At 36.7% G+C, this 26,694-nt stretch overlaps 1 protein-coding gene across 1 annotated transcript in view; it reads left to right on the top strand.

Moving 5' to 3' along the window:
• Epha6 (EPH receptor A6) overlaps window positions 1-26,694 on the top strand; it is an 851,223-nt gene that overhangs the window by 477,129 nt on the left and 347,400 nt on the right. The window contains exon 6 of the mRNA XM_034515065.2: window positions 23,853-23,977. Coding sequence (XP_034370956.1) covers window positions 23,853-23,977 — 125 coding nt within the window. The remainder of the gene's footprint in view (window positions 1-23,852; window positions 23,978-26,694) is intronic.

Raw genomic sequence — 26,694 nt, 5'->3', positions numbered from 1 at the left:
AGGGCTGTAGTCTCTTTAACTGCCTTTTGCTTCCTGTCTTCTGTCATCCCTGGGCTTCCATTTGTAGTCCATCATCATCTTCACTACCTTTGTGCCCCAGTACAAAGTCAGTGACCCTAGAGTTCTTTGGTTACCCTGTTACTACTCCTATTACTGTGATTGTGCCTATGCCTTGTAACTAACTAGGATGCTGTGGCTCTTAGCATCTCACAATGCTCTGCTTATAATGATCATAAGTAGGCAGGAAAAGACCACTGGGCAGAGACTTTTACTGGGTTTAAAGTTGGCCAACATAAAGGGTATCTTTAGGCTGACTTAAAACATGACCTGAAGAGTTTGATTACAATAGAGGGGGGCATATTAAAATGGCATGAAAATGATGGATTAATTTTTAGCTGTCATGGCACAAGTTCTGTCAATGACTTGCATCATGCTGAGTCACTGAAGAAAGGATTCACCCCTCAATTTGAGTGAAAATATCTATGGGGAGCACTAAAGTGAAGTTCGTGGAATCATCTTTTCTGGGATGCTATCTTCCAAGGCATGTGCAGGAATCTTGAGTGATATGTCTGGACAAGGCATTCTGGAACTTCACTAAAGCCATCTTTGGAACTGGAGTGTTCTCAGAGTAATAATAAAGTGTCCATAACAGTCAAGCTTTCTTCAGTACATTCTAGTAAGCTGCCAGAGAAGTAATTGCTTGACTGACATTTCCTTGCTCCAGGTTGCCCTATACAAGTAAAAGCTGTATTTGCTGCCATTCAATGACCTGACTGGCCACTTGAGGTAGAGTAACTCACTCACAGAAAAATCATGGCATGTTTCTTAACAATAAAGACTTAAAGTACCTCAGCAGTTACCTAACATTATCAATTGACTTTAACAATATTTACCAGTGTTTAGGTGTTTAACCTGCCAAACAGTGCATTATTAAGAGTTGAGTCCCTATGTTTGAGATTTGTCTATCCTAGTACTCTGGACCTAATAGGAAAATGGATTACATAGATATGCATATGTATATACAAGTTTTACATATGAATGTGTGTGTGTGTGTGTATGTGTGTGTACAAATAATACTCTACTGTGCTGCACATCGTCAAAACCTGAGGCTATTTATTTTATTTGAAAAACTGTTTAATACCACTCCTACTCTCTGAAGTTCCACTACTCCTTTTTCTATTTGCTCTACTTTAGAAAAAGACATTTAACAATAAATGTCACTGTGTGACCAATTACAAATATTTCAGATTCAGAAAAAAGACTGTGATATTCCAAGTTATGAGAAAATTCAAGCCTACAAAAGTGTTGTATACTTTCAACATAAAATTTTAAAACAGAAGAGAAAAATGTTTATAATTTTAAAAGATACATTTTAACTTCATGGGGGAAACATGATATAAGTAAGGAAATAAATATGAAGTAATGAGTAAATGAGTTACATACATCAAAAACACATATGTTCATGTAACAAGATTTAAAAAAAAAAAGAGGCCATGAGTTGAAAAGAGAGCGAAGAGGGTTATATAGAATGGTTTAGGGAGAGGAAAGAGAAATTTATGTAATTATATTATAATCTCTAAAACTAAAAGGAAATAAATTAGTAAAATAGGAAGGAGAGAAAAAGACATAAAGTGATGAGAGATGAAATTAATAACATGGCAGGCTAGTTAACAAGGTTCCTATGGCAATATTTAGTAATAATGATTAAAACAGTAAAATGGAAATTCATAGCAGACAGAGAAACCTGGTTCTCCTTGAGAAAATTCTAGAACAGTGGGAGGACCTCATCACAATGTTGAGTAACTGTTCTGTCTGCACAATGAAATTTTTGCCATTAGCGTTTGGTAGGCATAGGCTGTGAACACATTTTGTTTGCTTTATTATGTTTTTCAGCACAAGCCTTTAGATGTATTTTGCAAATTTTGTGAAAAAAATTAAATACATACATATATATATATATATATATATATACACACACACACACACACACACACACATATATGTGTGTGTGTGTGTGTATGTGTTTTCGTGTGTGTGTATCCTAAACATTACTTCATATTTGTGGACTTCTTTATCTTCTGAAATTAATTGACCACTTAAGAAATGTTGTGTCTTAGTCAGTGTTCTATTGCTATGAACTGACACCATCACTACGGTAACTGATATGAAAGTAAGGATTTAATTGGTGCATCCTTACAGTTTCAGAGGTTTAGTCCATTATCAGCACAGTTGCAAATGGGCAGACGTGGTACTGAAAACATAGCTGAGTGTTACATAATTTGTTCCACAAGCAGCAGAAAGGAAATGGATCTAGTGTGCCTAGATTGGGCTTCTAAGAACCCCAAACCCACTCCCAGTGATACACATTCTCCAACAAGACCACACCTCTTATTCCTTGTCGAATGGAGCCACTCCCTAATGACTGATCATTCAAATATATGAACCAATGGGGTCCATTCCTATTCAAACCATCACAGTGTTACAGTTAGTTTGTGAATGTGAAGTGGAAAGTTAAGGGTTCTTCTGAAAGTCATTTGGGTGTTTGGTTTGCTGGGCCAAACATGAAGAAACGTTTTGTTAAAGTGGACACAGGTGTGAAAGACAAAGGCAGACTCGAAAAAACGTTTCACTGAAGCAAACACAGGAGAGAAGATATTTTGCAAAAGCAAGCATATGACAGGACAGGTGATAAAAGATTCTTTGCTAAAGACATGCATGTATTGGTTCACCATACATTGCATAGTTGAGCTGCATTTGTCAGGACTCCATAGAGAGAAACTAGTGGTGTACTGCACTTGGTTGTTGCTTCCAAGGACTCAGGATGATTGGATACAAATGCTGAGGCAAGACCTGTGCTGAGACAAGAGCCGTTTGGAGGGTATAAATAGGACTCCACAGAGTAACAGAGACAGAGCTTGGCTTGCTGGTACAGCTAGCTGTGAAACGCGTGTGGGTCTTGAGTCTTTGCTCATCTTTGTTTCCCTGAGAGAGCACAGCTGAAAGAACTTCTTCTGGCATTCCTCCTGATCCCTCCTGCTGACTTAAGGCCTGGCTGTCTCTGCTATGTCCTGTCACCCCTATTGCTAGCCAGACTCTACTAGACAGACAGTATTGCTGGTATATCCATGGGGTGTTTATGAGTAGACCATGCTGCAGCTGCCTGTTAGCCTGTGAACAAAACTACTGATTTCCAGACAACACAGAAGGAAATTTCTCCAAGGAACCTTTCTAAACAGGTCCATGTCCCCCTTTTCCTTTCTTTTTACACTACCTCTGGTGGGTGGTGGGCTACAGGGGATGTTAAAGTGTTTAAGAACCATCATTAAAAATAAGATTAAAAAATTAAAGTTACACATATGTACAAAAATTAATGCACACAGGATAAGAACATTCAGAATGTACTGCTGCAGTAGGCAGAGTTAGGAAACAGGGAAATGGGGCAGATTTTTAGGAATGCAGCTTCAAGAGGCTAAAACATTAACAAGTCAGCAATCCTACAACTGCTTGTCATTTCTTAATTAAAACTGAGCCAGGAGAGCAGTTTGAGGCTTTCACTTTTTGGTTAAGAATGAGCCAGTAGCCTAGCAGTGGTAGCACCATGCTTTAATCCCAGAGCTCCAGAGGCAAAGGCAGAGGCAGGTGGGTCTCTGAGTTCAAAGCCAACCTGCTCTACAGAGCAAGATCCAAGACAGCTGGGATTACATAGAGGAACCATGTTTCAAAAAACCAAACAAGGGGCTGGAGAGATGGCTCCGTGGTTAAGAGCACCGTCTGCTCTTCCAGAGGTCCTGAGCAACCACATGGTGGCTCACAACCATCTGTAATGGGGTCTGGTGCCCTCTTCTGGTGTGTGAAGACAGTGATAGTGTACTCACATAAGCAAAATAAATAAATCTAAAAAAGAAAAAAGAAAAGAATTAACCAGCAGCAGAAGTTTCAAAAGGCAAGGATACTAGAGAATAATTCTAACTAGCTGTTTACTCCTGACAAAAAAAAAAAATAAAACTAAAAGATAAATCAAAGTAAGAGGTGCAGCAGCTCTCTCATTTCTCACTCATTCTGAATTGGGAACACATAACACTGAAGAAAACATAAAGACATCAGTAAGAGAATGTGGCTAATGATTTCTGTTATTGTTGGCCCATATGTATGAGCGTATTTTTCATCCCCAAATGCTCAAGTTAACACAGTCAAAATGCAACTTGGAAAACTGAAGGTTCAGAGGACAAGGACTCAGGTACCTGGACTTTCTGTCCTTCCCTGTGTCTACCTGTCCCTCCCTGGTGGTTTATCTACTTCTTTAAAGCTGACACACCACCCTCTGCTCTGCACTCCCTACTTTGGGAAGTATAGAGGGAGATTTGTTCTATCAGAGAGCATCCAAGGACAGAGGTGATTTTCTAGTGTTTCTGGTAACATCATGGGAAGAACGTCTATGGTCCGTGCACCATAAGACTTTTAAGCTCATACAAGTGGAATCTCACACAAAATGAAAACAGTCCAAGATACGTGAGACCACCATGAGACGCATCATGAAAATGTACACGAGATGGCTATAAGTATCAGTCAGTACCACTAAATGAAAACAGTATTTCCTGATATAGTTCAAGCATTAAGCAAATCAAGTCTGAAAATTCAATGGTCTAGTCACAGAATATTTAAAAGTATAATTTAAGAAGACATTATAAAGAAATAATTTTAGATTATTTATATAGACATTTATTGTAATTGTAAAAATTTAATCTCCACTAATCTGTGGGAAATCTGTACTCATTAAGCAACATCTGCTTCGTAATGCCGCATCTTCAAAGATTGCCAGCCAAGATGCATTAGAATAATTTTAGAATCATATTTATCATCATGATGGTAAAAGTAACTTCTTCATAGAGAAGTTTGTCTCTTCAATTTAGTCAGTTGTTGCTTCAACATTGTGACATTTTCTTCTTTGTAGTTAATATCAAGGGAGGTCGTCTTTAATGAGCACCAGAAATCTACTTTTCTAAAACTATTTTTTAAATATAAAACAATAGTTGCATACTACCTATCCTGTAATACAAAACTTTTAGCTAACTGGTACCTACCAAGTGAAACAAAGAAAATAAATCTTAGTGGATATGTTATTAAGAAGTTCCTGTCTGAAAGAACTGCAGGAATGGAAATGGAGAGAAGCCTGAGGAAAAGAAGGTCCAGCAACAGGCCCAAAGTGGGATCCAGCTATGGAGCACTCACAAAAAGAGACCTATCATGACTGTCCTCAGAAAGACCCAACAAGCAGCTGAAGGAGTCAGATGCAGTTATTTGCACCCAACCAATGATCAGAAGCTGCTGACCCCCGTAACTGAATTAGGGAAAAGTTGGAAGATGAGGAGGAGGGAGACCCTGTAGGAGGACCAGCAGTCTCAATTAACCTGGACCCTTGATTTTTCTCAAACACTGGACCACCAACCAGGCAGCATACACCAACTGATATGAGGTCCCGACACATATACAGTAGAGGACTGCTGGGTCTGGGTTTAGTCAGAGAAGATGCACGTAACCCTCAAGAAATTGAAGGTCCCAGGGAGTTTAGAGGTTTTGTGGGAAGGGGGGTGGGAAGTGAGGACATCCTTGTGGAGACAGGGAGGTGGAGAGGAGGTATGGGATGTGGAACAGTCAGAGGGTGAACCAGGAGAAAACTAAAATTTGGAGTTGGAAGGAAGGAAGGAAGGAAGGAAGGAAGGAAGGAAGGAAGGAAGGAAGGAAGGAAGGAGAAAGAGAGAAAGAGAGAGAGAAAGGAAGAAAGAAAGAGGAATGGAAAAAAAAGAAAGGAAAAAAGAAAAGGGATGAGATCACCTACACATTTCAAAATTTTTAATCCAGATATGTTGCTATCCAAAGGAAAGATAGAGACAAAAAAATGAAACAGAGTACTGAAAAAAAAGACCATCCAGAGACCATCCCACCTAGAGATCCATCCCACCTGCAGACAACAAACCCCCACACTATTGCTGATGCTATGAAGCACTTGCTGACAGGAGTCTGATATGGCTGTTCCTTGAGAGCTTCTGCCAGCACCTAACCAATACAAATATAGACACTGAGCCCAGGGACCCCAATGGAAGAGCGAGTGGAAGGGCTGGAGGAGCTGAAGGGGATTGCAACCCCATAAGAAGAACAATATCAACTAACTGGACCCCCCAGAGCTCCCAGGGACTAAACCACCAACCAAAGAGTACACATGGAGGGAGCCATAACTCCAGATACATATGTAGCAGAGGATGGCCTTATCTGACATCAACGGGAAGAAGGCTTGATTCCCCAGCATAGGGGGATGCTAGAAGGATGAGGTGGGATTGAGTGAATGGGTGGAGGAGCACCCTCATAGAGGCAAAGGGGACAGGGAAGAGGTGGGATGGGTTGGGAGGGGGCTGTGGAGGGGTAACCGGGAAGGGGATATCATTTAAAATGCAAGCAAATAAAATGATTAATAAAAAATATTCTTCATAAAAAAAGTTGTGAGCTAACTGAAAAACAAACTATAAAAACTCTCATTATGAACAATTATATAAATTTTCTGAGACACAATATTGAGAAAAATATCCACTTAGTTAAATGTGCTTAAAATATTTCAAGAACCAGTCACTTTATATAGAGATTATCTCGCTAAATGATGTTCAACAACTTATCCTTTGGATGATCATAGGATTCCAAGTCTTAACCGTGAAAATTAACTAAAAATGTAACTGGATTGCCAAGAGTTGTGAGGGTAAAATCTGGAATCAAGAAAGCCTACATTCAGATTTGAATTTTTAAAATACTATTTCTATCCCCCTTTCAAAAAAGCCACATCACACGTAGAGAAGAAATTAACTCCTAGAGACAGCTGCTACAATTTGATTTCTCTGTCCTCCTTCTCTGGAGTAAGAACAGGAATTCATACAAACATCTGAGTTCCTGCCAGTTAGAATACGAACAGGCTACAAGTACTTGCTGACAAGCCCCATGGAAAGGCTGTAGCTTGTGAAGACAGAAATTTCAGAAGAATTTTGAAATAATGAATCATTCTGCCTGGCTGAAGGAAAGAAGTGGTAGTGGACTGTGAGCTGTGGTTAATTTTTCTTGGTCAGCCAACAATTCCTTCACCATTCAGGACCCAAGAGAGTGTTGAACAAGAATAAAGCACCCGAGGCATGATGGGCAGCACCTTCTATCATCCAGATAAAGAGAATTAAATATTTGTTGTTTTGGTTTTCCTTATTCCTATGATTTATGTTAAAACAAAAGTAATATCTATTTACAAGTCAAGTTTATTTTGTACAGTATTGATGTTCACGGTTTAAAGAGTCCAGAAACACATATTTCAGACAAACTGTTGTATGGATGATAAGTATAATTTCAATGAAAGTCTGAAACAAATATATTACCAAAAGATTTAGATTACAGGAACCTGTTTTGACATCCCCAGTAAATGCCAAGAAACCCAGCTTTTACAGCAAGCTTATGGAAGTGTTCAGATAAAATATTCATGAATTCTCTGCTAAAAGAAGAACCTCTTGTGGTTGTGCTTGACAGAGGATGACCTTTGCTTCAGTAAGTTCCCATTTTTGCTGTAACTTAGTGTTTAGATGCTCTGCTTAGATGAATAAACCATAGCATTTTGTTCTTTGTGATTTTTTAGTATATGTGATAATTAATAGAAAGAAAGACTTTGAAGTTTTAAAGTGAAGTAAACAGGATTTTTTTTTAAGGCATTAAGGAGTCTTAGGAGATCAATTTCCCAGCAAGTTATTTGTTGAAGCTCTTAGTATCTACCCTGACTTGGGCATACTCAGGAGTGCTCCATTGATGCTGTCTTTAAAATATTTCAAACATGTTTAGCTTTACTGTTCATCAAGTCTTCCATCTAATGATTTGCACAGAGATGAACCACCAATTCAATTACATATTAGAAAAGACCTTACAAAGGTATTATATAGATGCTGTACAGGTTCCACTCAGCATTTTTGGTGTATCTTTAGTACTGGAATTTCTTTAGAAGAAAACTAGCGAATCCTACTGATGTGTATCTAGAAAATAGTAATCAAGGTAAACAGAAAGTCAACTGCTCCTGTTTCTAAAGTTTTAAAATTTACCAACACAGCTAGCCATTCATTTAGTTGCGTCCTGAAAAGACAGTGTTACTTACATGAACTGAGGGAAAGTATCATACTAGTTTTTGAGGTCAGAAAACTCTGCTAAGGCACGTACCAGTATTTAATGGCCTGAACTAGAACTAGGAGTTTACTCCAAGACATATAAAGATTAATAAGCATATTCTTAATATGTTGATGTAAAAAATGAACTATGGGCACATTAATGAACTTTCTAGAGTCACATGAAAGTTCATTTTTAAGCCAAACACAGATAGCACAATCGACCTTCAGTGTGCTATTATTTCTACTTTTGCAAAACTTTCAAAACACTTGCAGTATACTAGTAGAAACAGTAATGTTCATATTTGGCTTGTAATTATTTACAGAATTAAATCAAGCACCACTGCAATTGCATGTTAGTAGTATTGTTCACTTAAAACACATGTTCCACCTGTTAGAGTTTATAATATTGGTTTGATTTCTAGAACTTTTAACTGTCACTAGCCAGTGGATGACACAGATTAGTAATGGTCATTAATGCAAAATTAACATGGAATAGAGAATTCCAACAATGTTTATTAATTTAAATAAAGCACCAACTTGTCTTCCACAGAAATATTCTCTAAACTATTTCCACAGGGAGTTCATTCCTTTCTTGTTTTAAAACTATTCTTTAGGATTATGTTACAGAAATGTGCATAAGAACATTTTTAAGACATTCATTCACACTTGAAAACTCTCTTTTGGGAAGTATTTAACTCGACTTTCTAATACATAAATCAACATGTTATTTGCTAAAGGTCTGTTTAGTGTGTTATATTTCTAAGATTTATAATACTGACTATAAATCATCTGTATCACTATTTGAAATGGCCCTTTAATTACCACTATAAGGTTTATCTGAAGTTGACATTTGTTCAACAATAATAGCCAGCTTGTATTATGTTGGATATTACTTTAAATGAAATTTACTAGTATGTAAATTAATCAAAGTCACTTGTATCAGAGCTACTAAGATGTAACTCCAAGTAATCCAGGTCCACAGGCCATAGGAGACATTGCAGTAAAGTGTACTGAAAGACTGAGCTAAGACTTGCTTGGCCCTTCTGCTCTCTGTCCCATTTGAAACTTTAGCTTCCCAGCTGTCACTATTGTTATTGAAACACTGGAAATTCCTCTAACTACAATACACCAACAATGATTACAGATTCTTGAGTGAGACCATGATTTTCTATGCCTTAGCTTTGGCTGTTTATCTGTCCAAAATAGTATTGTACCATTCTGAGAATCCAAGAATAGGGCATGGTCTGGAGACCGTTCCACCTGGGTATCCATCCCATGTGCAGTCACCAAAGGTAGACGCTGATGTGGATGGCAGGAAGTGCATGCTGACAGGAGCTTGATCTAGCTGTCTCCTTAGAGGTCTGCCAGAGTCTGACATATTCAGAGGCAGATGCTCACAGGGAACCATTGATCTGATCAAAAGGTTCCCCATGGAGGAGTTAGAGAGAAGACTGAAGGAGCTGAAAGAGTTTGTGGCCCCATGAGGAGAGCAACAATACTAACCAACCAGAGCTCCCCAGAGTCTAAACCACCAGCCTGGGAGCACATAGGGAAGGACCCATGACTCCATCTGTATATGTAGGGTAGGATGGCCTTGTTGGCATAGGTGGGAAAGGAGATCCTTGGTCCCATGAGGGCTGAACACCAAGTAGGGTCAATTCGAGGGTGGGGAGGTGGGAGTCGGGGGTAGGTGGGGCCACAACCTCATAGAAGCAGGAGAAGAGGGGATGAGATAGGGGGTTCCTGGGTGGTGGGGGTAATGGGCTAAGGGGATAAAATCTGAAATGTAAATATAATATCCAATTAAAAAAGACAAAAAAAGAAAAGTGAAAAAAGAGTGCACACTGCTCAGTTTCCAGCAGTCACAGTTGTTTACAACAGCAGCTCCATGAGCACCGCCATGTCCATGTATGAATATATGCACACACAGACATACAGATATACATAATTTTAAAATAAAACAAATAAAACACATGGAGAAAGACTTTTTAAATCCATATGGCTCAGTGTTTTGGTACCTGCAAATTAGATTAGTAAGGAGAAGATCAACAAGAACGAAGACAAATTAGTACCATAATCCACATAGGGAGACAGAAATCTAAAGGAAAAAAAAAATGTGATTCGAGGCGGGGTGACTAGAATTTGGATATTACATGCCATCTTCACAAGGAAAGGGGAGGAGAAAACAAACCTCATGGAGGAAAGAGTTGACTGTTAGAGAGACAAAGAGCTGTTTTGCAGGATAGACGGGTAATATGGCTGCTCAGATAATTTCCTGTCCTGGTGCTGATGACTTCCTCTGGTGATTGGAGTCAATCTTCCTTAGCTGTTAAACTCCTGGGGAGGGAGTTATGGCAGTTGAACTATTTGAAAAGCCTCTGCTTTAGAGCAGATATGAGAAGTTTGCATGTGTTTGGGGATGGGGATATGAGAAGAGCTAAACTCATCACAGTAGGATATTCTAAATCCCTTAGCAACGCAACTTGAGGGAAGAGATGAGCCAGCTGGTAATATATTTGTTGTAGAAGTATAAAGATCTAAGTTCAGATCCACATCATGCATGTAGAAAGCTGGACACAGAGATGTGCGCCTATAATCCTGGAGATGTGCAGGTGTGGACAGGCTGCTGCTGTCCTGCAAGGCTAAGCAGTCAGTGTGCACCAGTTTCACTGAGACAACTGTCTCAAAATGTAAGACAGAGAGTATTTAGGAAGACATGCAGTAGTGTTTGCTTCTGAGTCTCTCTCTCTCTCTCTCTCTCTCTCTCTCTCTCTCTCTCTCTCTCTTTCTCCTCCCTCTCTCCCTCCCTCCCTCCCTCCCTCTCTCTTTCAACTTGGCCAAGCACAGCTGCATATACTGCTGGCTCAGCTCTGAAGACAAATTTAGGACTTCCCTTGAGCCTTGAGCACAAGAATTCAAAGACAACCTTGATCATATACTGAGATTCTGTCTCTATTAAAACAAGCAAAAAAAAAAAAAAAAAAAAAAAAAAAAAAAAAAAAAAAACCCACAATTGAATACACAACTAAGAATGCAGAGAGGCAGAGACTAAGGTTCAAACTGATCCAAGAAAATTACTCCTCGTTATTGTATTTTTTTTCCTGAAGTATAATACCAAATGAGGAATCATCATTATGTGTATCTGGGAACAAATTTTAGGAACAAATGCCCAGCAAGCAGTAACCATAGAACGTAGGCCAGTTTAGAAATTGATAGCTACTTAAGTATTTGACTTTCCTAGACAGTAAACTCATTCTGTAAGCATTTGGGGAGTACACGTAAAGGAGTCGCATCTCCCACCGTCAGTTTTAGAAGCCCAATCAGGTCACAAAAGTTTTGGGGACCCTAATTTAGAAAAATCAAGGATTTGTGGTTTTTCATTGGAAAGTATGTTAGGACTAGCCAGTTTATGAAGCAGAGTCAGAGATAAACATGGTTTTCTTAACCATGAAGATCAGGAGAAAATGGTTGATTAGAAGCAGACACATCTCTAAGTATGGGTACTGGCTCCTCAAGGGAGAGGCCCACCTCATTGTAATAATAATAATAATTGGTTGGTTTGGACCACTATCTTTTCACTGGATCATTTCTGAGGGTACTTGACAGGATTACAATCTATAAAGTAAAGGTCTAACCCACAGGAAAAGGTAGAGAAGACATCTTTACTATAATCACTTTTGTTTGAGATTTTCTATCAATTTTGAAAAAAGGTATGAGACTCTTCACAAGGCTATACACATCTGGTTCTTCAGCTTGGCCACTGTTACTTTAATAGAAAATGCCAATTTATAAAAGAAACATTAATTCTATGTTGACAGCCTTTATAGCAAATGTGGATTGTGCCTGATTGTCTTCAGCTGGTGAGAGGCTTCCTGGAGGATGACAGGCTCTGTCTTCTCACATATTCCAATCATCTCCCTGTCCTCTCTGCTCAGTGCATCTTAGAACTACAGAATCAGTCAAAGGAGCTGAGAAATGGCTCTGCTTAAGAACATGCACAGGGCCTGCATAGGTCTAAGCCAGATGGGATTCCCAGCCCCAAGAGGGGACATGGACACAAAGCCTCATCTCTAACCCATAAGCTATCTCCAAATTACAACTGCTCATTAAAGGAAAAATGTACTTTTCTCCATCAGAATCTTGCTGGGTATAAGGGTAGACCCCATATCTCCTAGTAGATGACCAACACAAAATGAACTCAGCAGTGATTTTGGAGGATTTTTTGCTCATATTTTTTGTCTGGAAATTTTTTACATTATGGATTTATGCTTATATATATGGCTTTGAATTTTCTGCTTCCATGGGATTTCTATATGTGTCTCTGAGGCTTCTTTTTTAATTAAAAAAAGAAAGAACACATACTTATCTTGCAGATGTGTCCCCAGCACCCAGACTGGGCTGCTTACAACAACCTATCACCTCTGACCTCCAGAGGAACCTACACTCGCATGCACATACTCATACACACAATGAAAAATAAAGTAAATCTTATTAAAAACAACATGTAAAGAATAGTGTATAAATAGTAAAATAATAATTCTTTGTATCAAAATAGATCACAAAAATATAGTAAATGCCATGATTATAAGTTATTAAGGAAAACAGCACATATTTTAAAGATGGAGATCAAAATACTTTAAAATTTTATGCGATAGGTGTTAGCCAGATTGAACAGTCCTGGCTGCAATCCATTGATTGGCAGGCATGGCCTCTATGACTTGGCTAATGTCATCTTTGCACATGGCAGATACTTCTGTTTCCATGCTATCCAATCACTTGTTATCTAACCCTGATATTATAATTTGAATATTTATAATCTTTCTTTTATGTTATATTTTTTAAAATTAATATTAAGGTTTTATATTTCCATTAGTAATGCAGAAATTCTCAAATAACCAATATTTCTGGATTCTATAAACTCACCCTGTGAATTTAGACTAAAAAAAAAAAACTTAAACTGAGTTTAAACTATATGATGATTTTCCACCTAGAAATGTCATTTAGATTGTATAGTAATCATGGCATGTCGCATTTTAAATGAAGCATCATAAAATTTAGCAAAGAGTTATGGTACTATACATTGTGGATAACAGTGAGAATACAGTTTTTTTTTTTTTTAAATGCTGCGATTCTTTAATTCTGTAATAAGTAAGAAGCGATGCCATTTAGTCTGTTAACAGAGCCATCACAGAAATCCGGGGAAGACAGTATAGCATAGCATATGTACCAGATGAGTTAGCAGCCAATGTGGGAAAACAGCTTTTCCGCATGAGCTAATGCTTTTTACACCACGGTTACTAACTAGAGAAAATGAGAAGGAAACCCGGGGCTCAGCCAGGTGTTGCTCCATGTCAGTAACTTACTGGGCTAATTAGTCAGGGATGAGAGCAAAATCAGCCCTGTCCTCAGGAAGCCATGAATGGTAACAAGGCAGCAGCGGAAGCACCTGACTGCTGGTGTTTAGCAAAGTCTACGAGGACTTCCCTTACCGCTCAAGACAGAAGCAATGCGGGCCGACGTATGCTATCTCTTCAGTGAAAGAACAACTGTGCAGTTCCATCTCTAGTGATTCTACAGGAATACTTCAACATTCCTAAACCACCCTGCACCCCTTCTGGTAGACAGCAGCATGAATACAACTTCCTTCTTTAAACCTTTCTACCTCCCAGAACTCTACTCCAGTCATACTGTTACACATGTAGCGTCCAGTTATCCAAAACAATAGATGCGAAAACACAATAATACTGGCTTATGTTTTTAGCAACTAGATTATTTGGAAAACAATATATGGAATCTTAGAGAAAGTGCTCACGCCCTACACTGCCTGTGGAATAGAGCAAACTTCTGCCCACTCAAATTTCATGGACCATGGGGTCCCTAAAGGAAATTTTAGTTGGCATAAAAATTTGTGTAATTCATTATGGCGTTTTTCTCCATATGTAACATTGTGCATTGATCATAAGTACCAACACTGCCACCGTCTCCCATACGTACTCCAGATCTTTTACTAAAATATAAGGTATGGTTTCGCAATAATTAACTCAGAATTATGTTTGCCCTTGCTGTTTGATGCAAATATTTATTTTCAAATGAAATCATTAAATAATGGTCAAACACATGGGAACTGACTTAAATGGATTTGAATAATATATAATTGAATTATATTGTAATGCATTTCGTATTTTAGTTAACACTGAGCTCACATGTCAGCATTTTAAAAAGACTTTATTTTTTATGTTCGCCATTGTTAATACATAAATTCTACTTCTGTAAAATGACCATATACATAAAACATATGAATCATTTGAAAAGTTCTCATGTGGTGACCCCAAGGATTTATAGCAAAATCCTCTGAGACACCCCTTAGTTAAGACCTAAAACAGGATTTAGAAGAAAAGAAACATTTAAGTAAAGGTCTTAGTCAAGGCTTCTATTCCTGCACAAATAACATGACCAAGCAGCAAATTGTGGAGGAAAGGGCTTATTCAGCTTACACTTCCACATTGCTGTTCATTACCAAAGGAAGTCAGGACTGGAACTCAAACAGGTCAGGAAGCAGGAGCTGATGCAGAGGCCATGGAGGGATATTACTTTACTGGCTTGCTCAGCTTGCGTTCTTATAGAACCCAATACTACCAGCCCAGAGATGGTACCATCCACAATGGGCCCTCCCACCCTTGATCACTAATTGAGAAAATGCCTTACAGCTGGATCTCATGGAGGCATTTTCTCATCTGAAGCTTCTTTCTCTGTGAAAACTCCAGATTGTGTCAAGATGACACAAAACCAGCCAGTATAGTAACTGAGTCTATTTGTGTGGCAGCATAACAGGTCTCATGAGAATTCCAAGGTTTTAAAGATACTATAAAGGCTGAAATGGAATTTCTAACTAATCACTTTAGAGTGCTGTCCACTTTTCACATGATGTGTGACTGTGGGTCAGTTATTTCCAGACTGATTCTTCACCCATATAGAGTAAAGATAACTGGACCTACAAGATGCTATATAGAGGATGGTTTCGTGTGTTGGAAGGAGCATAGAAAATTGGAAGCACATCCCAATATACTTTTGCACATTCTGGAAAGGAGGGTGTGCAGCCACATTGTTGGATGATGGCAGTCAATTTCTAGATGTCAAATGAACAGCGAGCAAATGCTTTAGGAGCTCAGAAGTACAAGATCAATTCCATCCGAAGTGATCAAAGCCGTCTTAAGCTGGGCTCTTCCTCTATCTAAAGTGGGAAAATGGTAATTGCTACTATTTTATTTCATGTATGAACGGAAGCCTCTTAAATTCGAACTCTTCTAAAAAGCCGGAGGACACATCCACGGGTTGTTTTCTAGTGCCGAAAGATGACTCTAATTTTCTTGTCTGTTTGTGCACCTTAGGGGTGCGGCGGAAAAGGATTATTTTTTATTTCTTGATATACCCAGGAAGCAAATCCATAGCACTTACAAGTCTAATTTTCATAGAGCTTCTTCTCTTAAAATACAAAGTCCATTTTTTTAGCTAGCTTTTCCTGCAATTTCATATTATTATATAAATTGAAGGATGTCAGTACAGAGCCAGACTAACAGGTGATGACTCCTCTGTGAGCTACACGTCTGAGGATACCATTTACAAATGCATTTGTTTTTAAGAAATGCCAGGGCAAGGAGCGGGGAGTGGGTGAGTGGGGAGGGGAGCACCCTTATAGAAGCAGGGGAAGGGGGGAGGATAGGGGGCTTGTGGAGGGGCGGACCAGAAAAGGGGGTAACATTTGAAATGTTAATAAATAAATTAGCCAATAAAATAGAAGTGATATTGATAGTTATGAGCTAAGATGATGTTTTGTTAACTTCTTAAAATAAGAGAGTTTACTTTAAAGATATTAATATAATTTAAAAATAAAAATTTACTAGCTAGAAGACAATTTTTGTATTGCTTTTGGCTGTATAGCACCTGGCTGTACTGGACTGAGATACTGTGTCACTCTAAGCAGTTTGCAGCTAACTCATTCCATGTGTATAAATATCACCACAACCAAGTTGGATCCATCTAGTATTTTTTAATTAATAGCCCATGCTATTTTATAACTTTTCTCTCACTTTGCATATCACACTCCCCCACACTCCTATCATCTTATAAATGTGCAGATTTACTTTAAATGCTTAGACTTTTTTAAAAAAAAAAAGCACTATGTGGGTTTCTTTTAAAGTTCTAAACTTCTAAAAATTCAAAAAACACCACTGCAGCAATAAAATATATGTGTAATTTTATATACTCGTTATACTGTAGTACTTTAAAATTTCAACGATTTTTTTTTTTGAAAATTGAACTGTCCCCAATTTGATAATTCTAGCTAAGGTGATTTCTAATCCTATTAGTATAATTTTCCCCCAATTTGATGACATTTAAATTAGCTCATTATTTTTAATACCTGGAACAAGAGGCAAAATTTTGTTGATAAATCAGTCGAGGTCCAGAAGTAATAAACCTTGTCCAAAGATAATTAAATGATAACAAATTTAAAATGTATTATAATTTCATATATATTGTATAATTATACAATATAAAAATAGCACTTTCACGTAAAAAATAAGTAGAGGGGCTGAACAGCTGGCTCAGCACTTTTCAGCATTTTGTTTGTTATTCTAGAAGACCCAAGTTTGATTTTCATAGCTCACATGGGCTGCTTGTGCCTTGTTACTCTGGCATCTGAGGTTACTGGAGATGCATATAATACACAGATATACATGCAGGCAAACACACATTTACATAAAATGTAACTGTCTTTTAATTTGCAAAGAAAAAAACAAAAAATGGTTTTGATTTTACTATGATAAGATGTTTTACTATAATGCGTAAAGGATTTGTTTTTAAGTTGGAAAGGTTCAATTTCTCTATTTTTTTTTCTTTTTGGCTTGGTCTGTTTCTCAGCTTTGGGAAATTATCTAAGCTAAATTCCTAAAAATATTAAGGTCCTGTTAAATCTAATTTGCTAGCCCGTGACTCTGTAGGGGAGGAGGTTGATGGCCCAGGGACATTTTCCTGCAGACAGAGAAAGCAGCCATGGCCATCAGCTCAGGTCCTCTGTTTTGTCTGATCAGTTTGCTAGGAGCCACTTTAGATCTCAGGCTGTGTACAGCTGGATCAGGATGACGAGAACAGGATCAGGAGACCACAGCACTTAGTTCTCCATCCCACTTGTCCTCCACTAGGTTCACTCCCACATCCTGACTTCTGAGTGATCTGTGGAAGTATCTCCACTAACTTCTCACTAATGCCAAGCCAGTGCCCAGTGTCACCATAGTGCTGCAAGATACAGTGGTAATTGTGGACAAGATTGTTATTTGATGCTCATATTTCCATTGGGAAAATGTTGGAAGTTCAAAGATAAAAGTGTTAAAAATATATTAACCCAATTAACTCAAAGAAAAATTTTGAAAATAACTTATGGAGATATGAAGAGAATATCTCTATGGTACAAAAAAAGCAGAGAAGACTATAATATAAATCTAAGCAAAGTATCCCAAATTTTGAAAAAGAAACAGACTGAGAAGACTTTTTTTTAAGTGATAAAGGCAAAGATATATTATTTTACTATTGTTCTGGACAACTATTCTTTTAAAACATACCCAATTTTCATAATGGAATCACAAATTCATATAAAATAGATCTTTGAAGATATATTCATCATTGAGTTGGTAAAATGTATTGTATTGTATTGTTGTGTTGACTTGTATATTTCCTGATTCTACTATGACTATAACGTTTCACAACAATTCTTAAAACAATATATTTTCATAGTTCCCCAGTTCTGGATGTGAGAAATACACAAAAAATAATCTTACAGGGCTAAAATCCAGATGTCAGGTAGTCTAAGCCTTCTGGAGGCTCCTGGAAGGAATCCTTGCTTGTTCTAGTTTGGACAGGCATCAGCTGTGACCTGTGACCATTGCATTTCTCTCTTATGAAGTCCTCTGTGACTACTGGCACATCTGGAGTACCAGGCTAACTCCTCTCCCATTTCAAAATCCTGATCTTAATAAAACAAACTTCAAAGGAGCATTTTTCCAGAATATTCCCAAGCTCCAGGGACTGTAATGTGTTATTTGGGAGCTATTATCCAGTTTAGTGCATCCACCATTTGGTTTAGCATACTACAGTGTTATTCTTGAACATAAAAAAATAGAAATAAACTAGGGAAAACATAAAATAAAGTGCCAACAATCCTTCATGTATCTCTCATGTGTATGTTTCAAACACATAACCAGATTTTATCCACATGGGGAAAGGATATAACAATATATATTATCATTTAAATCTGATTACAAAGAGAAGTACATCAAAGCAAAATCACACAATACAAGTATTATGAGGATAGTAGGGAATCATTTTCTTTAAAGCACAAAACATTGAATAAATATTTACAAAACAAGAAACAAACTTTTAAGAATGGTGTCTCAGAATTATAATATAGATAGAGCTAGAGATAGCCATGTGTGCATCAATTTGCCCATCATAAATCTGTATCACATCATTAAGATGATAGAACTGACCACGATGTCTCTGCAAAGCACACACAGGAAGAAGCATCAACACATCTTGGTGCTCTGCAGTGATGTGCACTGGTTCCCTAGCAATGAGAAAGAAGGATCAGATAGCTGCAAACAAAATTCTGTTCTGATGAGTTTGTACCGGTCTATTCTGCTTATTGACTCCTTATTGTGTTATTGACTATGCTTTCTTAAACTTTTCTTATAACTACTTTAAGTCTTTCCTGGAAGTGCTAAAAAAAAAAAAAAAAAAAAAAAAGAGTGGATACAGAGAGATCAAAAGACATACACAAATAAAGAAAGAAGGAGGCAGGCTCAGAGAATGAGGAATAGAAATGAGAGATGGAGTGAAAAAGGACAGAATGTCAGGCTAGAAGAGGTGATGAGTACTCGTGAGATCAGAGCTGGAACCAAAGGGGAGGTCTCAAGAAGACACCAACTCATATGGAAAATGCTTTACAATTAGATATTTGCTAGAAAAAATAGAGAGGCTGATAAAATTGTCTACTTGTTAATGCAACTGATGTAGCATGAAACACATAATTATATACTTTCTACATCGATGAAAACAAAATTTAAATAGTATATAAAATCTACTCAAATATTGTTTGAATATAGACATAAACATATGCAAAACACATGCCAGCAAGCACACATGCCCACGGCCAAATGAATACATATTGATATTAGCAGTATGATAAGTAGATGAATGGAAATTAATATTCAATATAATTTTTAAAATGCAATCATTCCTTTTAACTAAACTATAATTTACAGGTAATGAAAAGCTATAATTTACATTTAATGTACCTATATATACTATCACTTTAAATATATCAAAAGTCTTAATAAATTCTCAGTGTAATACATTTTATAATTATTCAGTGTGGTTTTGAATGGCAATATATATATATAATAACATTCAAAGGCAGTAAGATTATTTGTGACATTGTTTCACTCTTTCTGGTTTTGAACACATTCCACTAAACTAGAGTGGATGTTAAGAGAAACTCTCAGCAACGATATTAATTTTTTAATTCTTACTTGACATTTTATTTAATATTGAGGCTTACCTTCAAGTATCTTTACACAATTGTAGAAGTCCTCTGAGCTTCAGCTGCTCATCTTAAAATGATGGAAGCACTGTACATACTGTAAATTTGTGAGATCTGAAGAAGACAATTTACATGGTCACTAGTAATATTTTTTTCCAAAACTGATTAATTCCTAATTATGAGCAAATATATGAACTAAAATATTTTTTCAACTATGTATGTATAAACTTAAGCAAAGAATGCTCATGTATTTGTAAACAAGAACTTCATTTTTGCTAATACTACTATAGAAACTTTGTCAAAATTGCCACAAAGTACTTAGCAAACTTTGATATTCAGTAAATGTAGTTAATCGGAAGGTTTGTATTACAACTACTTGCAAGAACATGGTAATCTGTCAGAATACAGTTCTAGAATGGAGACACGCGAGGTGAATTGAGTGCTTGTGAAAACAAGACAAGTCTTATGACCTCATTTTCTTGAAAACCATATAATTATTCTTGAAACGTGTTTTCATACTCCTCCCAGGTGAAGCAGATAGGAGTTTACTTCTACTGTTGTTATTCATATGTGTTTATGTCTTTGTCACATACAGTTTGTCCTTGGGATTGAACACCTTAATCATGTGATCTTAACTCTCAGAGTTAAGATTGCCTTATTCTTTGAATAAAGCTGGCTATTGCATGAGAGTTAGTCTACCTCATTGTTAGGCTCTGCTCTCCCAGGTTCGTATTATCAACTAGAACAGCAACAGTAATCTATTCAACAATCATTTTTTTGAAGGTCAAAGCTAACACTTTGAAAATTTAAGTATGGAGGTATCCCAGAAATCCAATTCTACAGCAAGTTCTCTTGAATACATAATTCTCACTCAGAACACAGCATTTGAGTCTTCAAGTTGCTCTGACAGTCACTACTGTGACAAACTCCAGAAGATATTCCTCTGCGTGTTCACTCCAAGCTGATTTTTCTTAAGCAGAAATAAATAAGGAGTTGGGTTTTTTTTTTATATCCTAAATCATTTCATTGATGTGTACAAATATTTATCGTGTATTTTCTGCTCTGTATTCTGGAACAATTAGTATGTTGTTATCCCAGTGTGCTAGTTGCAGATGTTACATAATCTGGGCCATTAAATAATAAACTCACTAAGTATATTCCAAATTATTGATGCTTTATCTACTAAAGCTTCACTTTTCAGTGAAATTCCATACAATGCTGATTTTTGTGAAAACAGAAAACGCAGTATTAGGAGTACAGTAAGCTGTAAATAGTTTCTCACATGCTAAGCTTCAATTCATTAACTGTTTATAATGGGTGCCCAAGGTATATGAATGCAGCTATTTTCAAAAGCAGTATGCTAATGTTCACCATGGTTCAAAAAGTTCAAGTTACGTGAAGCAATTTTTCTCAATGAAAATAAAATTAACAAGCAGGACCTTGTGGGATGATGCACCTGCAGTTCCAGCTGCCAAGGGCTGTGATATGATCACTTGAGAACACACATCCAACCAGTGAGTAAAATAAGTGAGAATCCAACACAATAAAAAGTTTCACGGTGTCAAATTGATTTTCATAAATAACTACTCTGAGAACATAGTATTAGAAATTTGCATATCCAACATTAAAAAATGTCAATAAACATCAACATAATCAAATGTTTAGTAATCATTACAGACTGGCTAAAGGGTTATTAAAGTTAGCAAATATATTGAAAAAATAAGTAGAATTGCTTCCAGTTTGATATAGAAAGCTATGCAACATTTGCATGTTTACATTCAAATTTGTGCACAAATGAAGAGGAGTTAGAGATTAGCACACTTTTAAGTCTCCAAAGTCTATTTTACTTATGTATTGATTTATGTTCATGCATGTGTGCATCTTTGAATATTTGTGATTAGGTGTGTGTGGAGGGGTGCATGCTGGTGTATATTAATGTGTATGTACACAAAGCAGAGCCCAGAATACAACCTTGGGTGTCGTGAACAGCATGACTATCCACCTCCTCTAAGAATCTCCCATAAGTCCAGAGCTCACCAACTAGGCTGACTGATTGGTTAGTAGCTTCAATGCTTCCCCTGCATTCCCAGCAGTGGGGATAAAGCTTATGCCTCTCTTAAAACAGCATGGTTCTGGGAATCAAATTCAGTTCCTTGTGCTTGCAAGCAAGTGCTTCATCAGCTGAGCCATGCCCAACTGATACTAAAGTGATAAATTTATGTAATTAAGGAACTTTTTCATGTTTTCGTTATAGAAGTATAACATGAGTTATAAGTACAGCTTTAAAAATCAAGTAATGTGTCATTAATTGATGACTGGAATATTAGAACAGAAAAATGGTACACATATTTTACTTTGTAGTCATTCTATAATGTTGTGACACTGAAAATTTATGTTTCACAACTGTTATATGGTTGGCCTTAAGAGCAAAATGTAATATAGTATAATATTCATTGCATTGTTATACTATATTAAGTTGAAACTTAGCCATAGATTAATTCATGTATACATAAAAAGCATATTCACAATTGTAGGGTGTTGATCATCTTCCAACTTTTATGGTTTGCTTTGAATTCACAATTTATTCATAAATGACCATCTAACACATTATAAACTATAATGTAAGAAAAGTAGTACAGTTTTCCATAGGGATCAATTTAATAATAAACATATCTCAGTTTAAATAAATAATTCCCAAGTTCCATTTCTTCTTTTCTACATTATCTATTACTACCTTTATTTATAATAGAAAAATTAATGATTTGTGTAATTACATGTCATTTTTGTCAACATATGTTAGTTGAACCTTAATTTTCTTCTAACAACCAGAGGTTTTGGTTTTTGTTTTGTTTTGTTTCGTTTTTTTGCTGCAATAACATGAGGTTTAATGATACTGGTGCACCAGGGCTCCCTTGCATTGTAGGCAAGAGAATCCCGAGTTGAGGTTAAGAGCAGTTTTTATACAGTTTAAGGGGTGTACTACAGGAACAGTGAATAGGCACAATATGATTGGCAGAACAGTGTGACTTTTAAACTGATTAGTCTTTGGGGACTGAGGTAGCAAGGACCTCCCTTGTCTGTAAGTGTCAAGGAACAACCAGAGTTTTAAACATATCTTTTAGTTCTTTATTTCCCCTGGGCTAAAACTGTCAGTCTCATGAATTTTTTAAAAAATGCTTTTCTTGATGATGCAAAGACAACCTTTTAGAAATAAAATTTTAAAATGAGTTTTTCTAAGAAGTTTAAAATATTGCAGTGAGTCAGTTTTTAAACCTTGCTTCACCTGTTATTAACACATTTAAATAGATATCGGAGAATAAAGTGGGGGGATCTCACAATTCCCTGAGCATCCTTTGGATTTGTATTCTTATTTACCTTCATTGATCTCACAGCCCCACTTTCTCATGGAGGCTGTGGTGTCATACTTCTCAGAATTAGCAAGAGAATTAGTAACTCATACTGCACTTACAAATGCACAACTATCTCTGATCAGAAGACCATACCCGGGCCATCGAAGTCATTAGTACAAGCAGGATAAAAACTTCTCTGGGTCCTTCTTTCTGACTTCCTAAATTAAACTGTCACCTTTTAGAGCCACTTTAAATGGCTCCTCTGGGAAATTACATCATAAAACCAGCACTCAGTATTTTGGGGCTGTATTTCTCTTGCTCGGATCTCTCAACAAGAAAGGAACACTTTCACACAGTCTTGTAATCATGTAGTTTGTTTCCTAAGGTAGGAACTAGATCATAAGAAAAACAGGATACAAGCATACTGGATTTCCTGTTAATCCCAAAACCAAATCTAGTTTGAAGAAAAACATCTTTTTTACAGAGCCACAGGCAAAGAGCTCTCTGCCTTTCGTCTTGGAATATTTGAGTGTTTTCTATAAAACTTAATGGTTTTTTTAAGCACTTGAATCTCTTATTTAGCTTGAGTGGAATGTACTATAAGCCTATTTTCTTAGTTTGTCATTTGAAATTGCTGTACTCTTCACAAAAGAATTCATTTTCTTTGGAAGTGATATATATATTAGATGATGGGAAATTATCTCTACTAATCAATTATTCTTTGCTTTTTTATAGCACCTTCTCTGATTGGTATGATGAGGAAGGACTGGGCATCCCAGAACAGCCTTGCCCTATCATGGCAAGCACCTGCATTTTCCAATGGAGCAATTCTGGACTATGAGATAAAGTACTATGAAAAAGTAGGTCTCATTTAGCACTTCCTAAAAACAGCATTTATATGCATATATGTATATGTGCTTACATTATATATTGTTATAATAGTTCAGGTTAATAATCTGCTTTTCTTTAGCCTAAGTTCATAACCACCATGTCTTTGACTCCTCTCTAACATCCCACTGAGCTCATAATATCTTCATTGGTTTATCTTGTTTTATGCCACATTAGGGTAGAAGGTACCAGATGCTCGTGTTTTTCAGGGTCTACTCTAGGGAGACTTAGAATATAGCGATAATTGATAATGTCTTCAACTTATAGTTTCATTGTTCTAAATTTGTCTAAAATGTTGTTGAGAAGGAACAGCAAGACTGAATTCCTGTAACATAAGTGAGTGGGCAGCACGGATCTTTTGCCAATGAGTTTAGCGTCATAGTCCACCATGGTTTGGAAAGGATGATTTAATCACAAATTGATTTAATGTGGTCTTTATATTCAAGTCAGCTGTTTCATTTTATAAAAAGCTAGTGAGACCAACTTCACTTAAAAATAAATTTTTAATTTTGTTACTTTGAATTATTCTCAATTATTTTCTATTGGTTATTTTATTTATTTGCATTTCAAATGTTATCCTTTTTCCCAGTTTCCCAGCCTCAAATCCCTTATCCCATCCTCCCTCCCCCTGCTTCTACAAGGATGCTTACCCACCCACCCACCACTCTTGCCTCATCATCCTAGCATTTCCCTACACTGAAGCAATGAGGCTTCACATGACCAAAGGCCTCCTGTCCTATTGATGCTAGATAAGACCATCCTCTGCTACATATGCAGCTGGAAGCCATGGGTTCCTCCATGTGACTCTGCGATTGGTGGTTTAGTTTTTGGATGCTCTGGGGAGTCTGGTTGGTTGATATTGTTGTTCTTCCAAATCATTATACATCCTTTCCTTAATTAAATTTTCCTTGTGCTATCCCTTCCCCTCATTATTTACTATATGACATTTTTTGGCATAGCTATTGCATGGTCATTTCTCATATGTTCATTGTACTAGTGTTGCAAGAAGACAGACTATTTTTTAAAAAACTTATTTATTCATTTTTTATATGTTAAATGTTTGGCCTGAATGTATGTAAGTACAGAACATATGTGCCAATTGCCTGTGGAGGTCAGAAGAGGTCATTGATTCTTTGAAACTGGAATTATGGATGGTTGTGAGTCACCATGTAAGTGCTAGGATTTGAACCCTGGTCTCTGCTTGCAAGAATAAGAAGTGTTCTTAACCACTGATTGATCTCTGCAGCCTCAAAATTATTATTTTAATTAAGGTAAAATTTGCACATAATATCCTGAAGTTCATTATAGGAAAAATATGACTTATACTTCTAGACTTTTCAGAACAAAGAGATACTTAAACTTCTCCTCTCAAGGTTTGCAGTTTTATCTACTGAAGTAGCTGACCATAGGTTTGCAGGCAAAAAGGAATATAGATTTGTTAAATGACATGTGTTTAAGGAGCTACAGGATGTATGAAACTAAAAGGCTACCCCAATGTTTGGAACTTAATCTCGTTGTTCATAATTGGAAGGGAAATAGTAGACATAGATAATTCCAGAATGGATTACAGAGGAAATGAGCAGATCCAAAGAAGAGATGCCAGCTTGTGCCAAGGTTCCACAGGACTCTATGTTCACTATTCAGTCTCATCTTCTCTGATAATCATTTTTGTTTCTGTGGTTAAAGATGTTCAGTGAAAGAATTGGAGATCTAGCCTTTGGAAGACAAAGTATTTCCCTACAACCTGCTGTTCCACCAAGAATGTCCACTGGTTCTCAAGCAGTACATAATGAGCTGTAATTTTCTAAGTCTGAAGGGACAAATCATAAACACATTTAAGTCTTCCCTAAAGAAATCCAGGATAGGCATAGAAATGGTATCCATTTTACAGCTGAGAAATGCAGTTTGGATCAAAGGAACAGTTCATGTTCATGGGCTAGCTTTGCAAATGTTACAGCCTGCAGCATGTGGGCAAAGAAAGTGTGTGTGTGTGTGTGTGTGTGTGTGTGTGTGTGTCCTAGTAATTGAAACAGATCTTCATGTACTCATAATATTTGTTTATCCAAAAAAGCAACATGCACACATATATACAACAAACCTTTCAAAATCAACACATTTCTGTTTTGGAAAAAAATTCTCTATTTCACACAGAGAAAAATCACTGGCTCTTTTTATGGTCATTTGTACTTTACAGATTTGAGTTTGGATATAACCTGCAATATTTTCAAATAAACATAAGGCATAATCAGCAAAAAGTGAAGTACTTTTGTCTAATTTAAAATCTGAAAACCATTGATTCTAAATTATAGTAAATAACATGACCTCTATATTGACTTCTACTGTGCCTTATTAAGTTTTACTTTGAACTTGGAAAAATATTTTAAAAGTATTTGTTTTATAGAATATGCTAATAACACAGAGATAATGGATTAAATATGTAGCTGGAGCTTTCTAAGTCATGTTCTGATTATGTCTCTTATTATGCTTCTGGCAAGAAAAAAAGTCAATACATCTCTTTTATTTAAAAGTCATATTTTCCAAAATGGAAATGAACGTACCAACTTTCTTGTGGTTGTAAAGATTAATTATAAACAGACCTAAAGGTAAAAACACCAAATCAGTATTTAAAAAAACAATTACGTAAGCCTTAGGAAAATATTCTTCCTTCAGTACAATGAAGAATAAGAAC

The sequence above is a fragment of the Arvicanthis niloticus genome, chromosome 12 (genome assembly GCF_011762505.2).
Source record: "Arvicanthis niloticus isolate mArvNil1 chromosome 12, mArvNil1.pat.X, whole genome shotgun sequence".
In the NCBI taxonomy this organism is placed as follows: domain Eukaryota; kingdom Metazoa; phylum Chordata; class Mammalia; order Rodentia; family Muridae; genus Arvicanthis; species Arvicanthis niloticus.
This window is presented reverse-complemented; position numbering and strand designations above follow the sequence as displayed.